The sequence below is a fragment of the Carassius gibelio genome, chromosome A21 (genome assembly GCF_023724105.1).
Source record: "Carassius gibelio isolate Cgi1373 ecotype wild population from Czech Republic chromosome A21, carGib1.2-hapl.c, whole genome shotgun sequence".
Classification (NCBI taxonomy): Eukaryota; Metazoa; Chordata; class Actinopteri; order Cypriniformes; family Cyprinidae; genus Carassius; species Carassius gibelio.
In genome coordinates, this window is record NC_068391.1 from 9,949,117 (window position 1) to 9,955,317 (window position 6,201).

Below are 6,201 nucleotides of genomic sequence, written 5' to 3' on the forward strand. Positions count from 1 at the left end.
ACCACCAAGATACAGTAAAAAATAAATAAAGTAACAGTATTATTGTGAAGTTTTATTCCCATTTGAAACGGCTGTTTTCTATTTTAATTCATTTTGAAAATGTAGTTTATTCCTGTGATGGCAAAGCTGAATTTTCAGCAGCCATTACTCCAGTCTTCACCGTCACGTCATCCTTCAGAAAGCATTCTAATATGCTTCGTGAACATTTCTTACATTATCAGTGTTGAAATCTGTTGTGCTGAATTTTATAGAAACAGCAGTCATTTTTTTTTTTACAGGATTCTTAAATGAATAGAAAGCTATAATTAGATTTTTTTTTGTACTTGAAATAGATTCTCACTTTTGGTCAATTTGAATGCATTCTTGCAGAATAAAGGCATTATATTTTCACTGACCGCAAACCTTTGAACAGTAGTGTATAGACACCATTCCTAGTAATTCAGGATAGAGATATTTAAAGAACTGTACGGTCTTAAAAAAATAAGCCAAATACATAAGGAAGCATTTTATTAAAAGTGCTGTATATACACACAAGGAAATGACTGAACTTTTATGAGCTAATATATACATAATCTGACTAGCTGTAAACGATGACATAAAAATAAAGCAATAAATATAAAAAGCTTAAAAAAAAATACATAGATATTATAATGCACTTTGAAACAAACAAACAAACAAAAAAAGTGTCTCCGAAAAGTCACTGCACTGGTCAAAGGTAAGACAAACACCTGAGAATACTTGTATCCTGTACAATCTCAATCCTGACATTATTATTTGTGACCTAAACTCCATTAAAAAAAAGTACCAAATGTTGGCAGTCCAATCAAAGCATGTCTTTAACGGTGGAATTGAGAAAAGCATCAGTATTGGCTTTCCTGGAGAGATCGCTCTGTAATGGGAAACAAGAGAAAACATGTTAACACTGAATCATTATTGTGTGTGGCCTTTAAAATGTTAATGATCTCTTTCAGGGGAATGAGCGGTCACAAATGAGCATCCTTCTTATATCACAGACGCTCCATTTGGAGTTAATATACATCCGGGGAGGTGGTCTAATTCTAAGTGATTGGGCTTACAGTAAAGGCCGAATAGCTGATTGGAACCGGTTTCTTGTCACTGTTGAACTCCTGCAGCGCCACACGTGAGCCAGAGCTAGCCTCAGTAGTCTTGTTCCTCTGTTAGACCAAAGACAAAAACACACAAAAATTAAGAAAAACACTGATCTTTAGGATAAGGATACTACCAAGAATGTACATGAATTGACCTACAGAGTACTGATTTTTGTTGCTGCAACAGTGTCATCTAGTGTTCATATTTTACTCTATTTTAACACTGAACTAGTGTCGAACCACAATCCTTTTTGGACTGATCTCAAGCCAAAAGCTTTGATCACAGAATTGAATTGAGTTTTGAATGCCCCAGGCAGATGGTTTTAACCTTGGCAGAGAGTTGAGGTCTTCCTGGCACACACACAAATGTGCTGGATAAGCTGCTGCTGGTGCTGCTCACGGTGGCACTGCGAGGTGCCGGCATATTGGGCATCTGAAACAATTGGAAGATGATTACACATTTTGATAAGATATTTTTTTTTTGCACACCATGCTTATAGAGAAAACAGCTACCTTTTTAATTTTGTTAGGGATGGGGGTTGTATGTGTTGATCCGAGGGCTCTCTTTGTCGGAGTTTTAAACTGAGAGGTTTCGGTTTTCTTAGTCATCTGGAAGGCACAGGTTAGTGAAATCTTTAAAAACGTTCCTGAACAATGCATGTAAACAAATCAAGGTCAAATACAAGTCACTCTATACTACGAAATGCCCTTTGTGTTTAAACGCCATCTGACAGTGAATCTCACCCGTTCGTTCTTCTCCTTGTCTTTCTGCAAGCGATGCTCTTCCCACTGGCTGGAAATGTAAGCCATGATCCTCTGACCATGCACAAGAAAAGAGGTCCCCTGATTCTTTTCCCAGACTTCCACACGGCTTCTTAACTCCTCTTCCAGCTGTTTGTGTAGAATCACACAGGCAAACTGACATCAGAACATTTTCTGCCGTTCACAAACACAATTTGTCTACCAGAGGAATAGATCATTTGAAGTTGCAAAAACAGATGTTTTTCTTCCAGTCTAAAAATGACTGGAGAGATCTGTTGTGTCAACAGAAAAAAAAAAAAACAAACAGCAAATGTGTGACTACCTTTGGCAGTAGTTTCTGCACTTTGGCCCTGTCCTTACTCTCTTTGAGCAGAGACCCTCCTCTGTTACTGAAGCGACTTGGATCTGCAGCCTTTCTCTGGTAAGCAAAACATATAGAACAAAATGATACGTGTTAAACCAAAGCTCTAGTTCACTTTAAACATGGGACTTGGGAGATGCCTGTGAGAACCTCAAACTCTTGAAAGAGAGTCCAGTTCCTCTTCCAGTTTTCCAGGTCCTCCAGTATGGGCTGTGCTGCCTCATAGAAAGCCTTCATTCTTAGCAGCTCGTTGTCATGAAGGGCCAGCAGCTCTTCAGTGTAGTGATCTGTTCAACCAAAAGGAAGTTAAAGCCCTTTTCCATTACCAAAGTTTCTATTAGCAAAGAAAATGATCAGTGTTTATCTGATTTTGAGTTTAATGGTTTTAAACAGGACTGGTAATCCATAAAATATTTCGATCTACTCAATTTACCATTGAATAAATACAATGAAAGACAGATTTCAATGGATGATCATTTACATCTTGGATGGCCTGAGGGTGAGTAAGTTTTTATTTTTGGGTATCAAGCTATTCCTTTGATCACATGTCTGTGGGGTAAAGCTATGAATTTAATATTATAAAGCTACCTGACTGCTTTTAAGTTTGAATAGCAAGGTTCGGGCAACTTACCATCACAGAAGTGAACACTGAAGGGCTCTCTCTGTTCTGGTCCAATCATACATTTGTCCCACAGAAGCACAAGCTCCTGTCGGACCTTATCAATGACCTCCTCCAGCTGAGCTATCTGCAGTTCCTCCAGATGTTCCACATAGCCCCGCCACTGCAAGCAGAAATGCCCTCCATAAGCACTCATTGTTAAACCATAAGGAGAGTTAAGATCCCTGATAGGAAATCCTGTGGGTTACAAGTAAAAGCTCTCACCCGTCTGATATCATCAGAGAGAGTGCTCATGGTAGCCTCACGGAACGCCTTGCCTTCTGGCTCGGGACAACTCAGACGATTCCACAGGCTCGTGGCTCGCTCTTTGAGTTTGTCTCGGGCTGAAATCAAGGATTCCTTTTTCACTTCAAGCTGTGTGGTATAAATATTTTATTGTCAGTACAATAATGATAATAATATAAATGGCTATCAGCCAGCTGGCAACCATCTCTTTTTTATATACTCATCTTTTTTTACCTATATAGCCAACTTTTATGCACATTTGATGCTTGGTGAAATTTAATTTTGGACCCTGGTTAAGCTTCAAATTTTGTTACATATTTCAAATTCAAATTTTTGTACACTCAGCCACTAGATGGCATCGCTAGTTCATGCAATGCATTTAGAGTGAGTGTGTGTGTGTGTGTGTATATATTTTTTTAAGATTAAAGTTTAGCACCTGGCTGAGCAGCAGTTTCAAGGCTTTGATATTATCATGCGTGAGCAGAAAAATATCACTGTCAGGGCAGATAGACTCTCGTTCTAGGCTGCTTTCTGGTTCATGTCCCATCTTATCCATCAGGCTCCTGATGTCCTCCCTGAGCCCAGAGAACACCTTCACCCTGCTCTCCTACAAACCGAGAGCTCAAGTCACAAAAGCATGCAGAACAGAAACTCATGAGCAACCAGAACACTTCCAAAAAGAACAAGATAGATACTTTTTCTTTGCCGAGTTTCTTAACGTGCTCCTGGAGTTCCTGCAGCTGGGTTCGAGAAGGCACACTTCCCGATGGAATGTAATATGGAGTAGCACACAAAGTCACGCACAGCTCCTCATCCTGTTTCTTCAAATCACTCAGCTCTCTTAAGCGTTCATTCTTCTCCTTTAGAAGAGAATCGACACGGCACCGCAGGTTCTTCTCCATCTGGAGAACTGTAAGGTCTTCCTCCAACTATAAAAGATTGCAGGATAACAACGAGGAAAACTGGAGCTTTCCATAATTAAGGTTACAATTCTTAGCCAAAAAAATGTCAAAACACCAACAGTTTAAAATTCCTGATGTGTGTGATTTTGTTATTTTAAGAAAACTAAATAATGTAGCTAAATGTTAAATAAATAAAATAAGATTTTTAAAGGTGAACTGAAATAATTTTTGTAACTTTAAAAACATATTTGGGGCACCAATTTTTATATTACAATTTCACAGTATTTCACTAATGTTCATTAAAAGACAATACTTCACGGGTCTTACTTTGTATGGTTCCAGTCCCAGTTCCAAGCACAGCGTATCCAGTTGTTTCTGGCAGGTAATGATACTGGTTTTGATGCAGTTTCTTAAGGCCTCTTCCTCCTTGATCATTGAATGCAAAAGACCCTAGAGAACGTGTTTAATTGAGAGTAAGCTGCAAGCAGAAAATGGTGAGAGATGCAATGCATGCAAAGGCATAACTTACATCTATATGTTTTTTCACAGTTTGCATTCGTTCTACCCTCTGGTCCTCCATGATGCCGATACTGTCCCATATGTCCACAAGCCTGGCCATGGCTTGATTGATATCAGTTACCAGAGAGAATGCCAGAGCTTCACTGATCATGAAAACAGAAGGAAACAAATGAGATTAAATAAACACTGATGAATCTTGAGGTGTTTGTAATGACAGTGTCAGCCTCCATTCAATTTCACTGCATCTTTTTGGCATACAATGAAAGTGAATGGTGACTAAAACACCTTTTACATCTCCTTTTGAAAGAATGTCATACATTTTTGGATCAACACGAGGGTGAGCAAAATGATGATAGAATGTTTTGTTATATTTATTTTTGGCTTCACTATGCCTTTAATATCATCATATGCAGTGTTGGGAAGGTTATTTTGGAAATATAAAAGGTTACACATTACAAGTTACCCTATTTAAAATGTAAGACTTTTAAATTATTCATTTAATAATGTAACATCATGTTTCATTACTTTTCAAAATTTATTTTACTCGTTTTCAAACATTTAAAGCACGCAGGCTTAACCTTACAATAGCACTCAACCCTGATTATGTCAGACTTCCAAAATCCTTCATCACTTGTATTAAGATCATAATTATTACATTTTAAAGCACAGCCACCACAAAAACTTTACTTTGAGATTGTTCTGAGGTTAAATGCTGAATTTAAATAATAACAAGATACAGTTTAATAGCTTTGACACTGTTTTTAACATCAAATCCTTGCATAGCTGTGACAGGAAACACTAATCCTAAAATGATTAACATATAAATAAAACCAAATAGGAAATAAAGCAGTAATTGAATAAGCATATCCTATTCTGTGTTCTCAACTCCTGAAACGTTGGTGTATCATATTTTAGAGCAGTCAATGCAATTTGAAAAATAAATCAATTAAATCAGTGTGTGTGTGTGTGTGTGTGTGTAAATATTCATATTTTCATACGTAACTATAATTTAATTAAAATATATATCTGCAATGGATTACAGATTCATTTTTTTTTTTACTTGAATTATAGAATTCCGTTACATTTAACTAACGTTACTCCCCAACACTGATCACAGGAACACCTAAATAAAGCCAGAGACAAGGAGGACTTTGATAAAGGTCAACACAACAAAACAGATCAGCAAGGCTTTAGACAGGAGTAATAAAGTATGTTTGGCTATTTAAAGTCACTAGAGTCAGTAAAACTCGTTGTACAGACACAAAATTGTTGATGTAATGTTTTGTAACTAACGTTAGCATGTGTTTTGTACTAACGTTACCAGCTATGATGTAACGTTAACGTACACAAGATATGAGACACGGCCATATTATTTAATCATGCGCTGGTTTGGCAGATTAACAGTTTCCACTTAAAATATACACACTTACCTTCTGCGACAAGACATCGTTATACCGTACTGACACACAACTCCGTCTATAAACTAAATAAAATATGACGTTTGACAACAAATACAGGTCTGTAGCACAGAGCGGTAAAATTTGAATCGCAGCTGACGTTTCTTCAGCGGGAAAAATATTATTGTTGCGTCACGAGAAGTGCGCCACCACTCGCCCCGGAGCGAAATTTCATTATCATAATCAA

General features: G+C 37.5%; 1 protein-coding gene across 1 annotated transcript; it reads right to left on the reverse strand.

Annotated features, from left to right (window-relative positions):
* Positions 1-490: 490 nt before the first annotated feature.
* LOC127941834 (protein regulator of cytokinesis 1) lies at positions 491-6,160 on the reverse strand. Its single transcript, XM_052537277.1, has 14 exons — positions 5,988-6,160; positions 4,568-4,700; positions 4,366-4,488; positions 3,832-4,065; positions 3,573-3,743; positions 3,116-3,265; positions 2,864-3,014; positions 2,383-2,519; positions 2,194-2,289; positions 1,854-2,000; positions 1,623-1,718; positions 1,438-1,542; positions 1,077-1,175; positions 491-889 (listed from the first exon to the last, which is right to left on the reverse strand). Exons 1-14 carry the CDS (start codon positions 6,002-6,004, stop codon positions 824-826), a joined length of 1,725 nt encoding a protein of 574 aa, XP_052393237.1. The 5' UTR covers positions 6,005-6,160; the 3' UTR covers positions 491-823.
* Between the last annotated feature and the right edge of the window lie 41 nt (positions 6,161-6,201).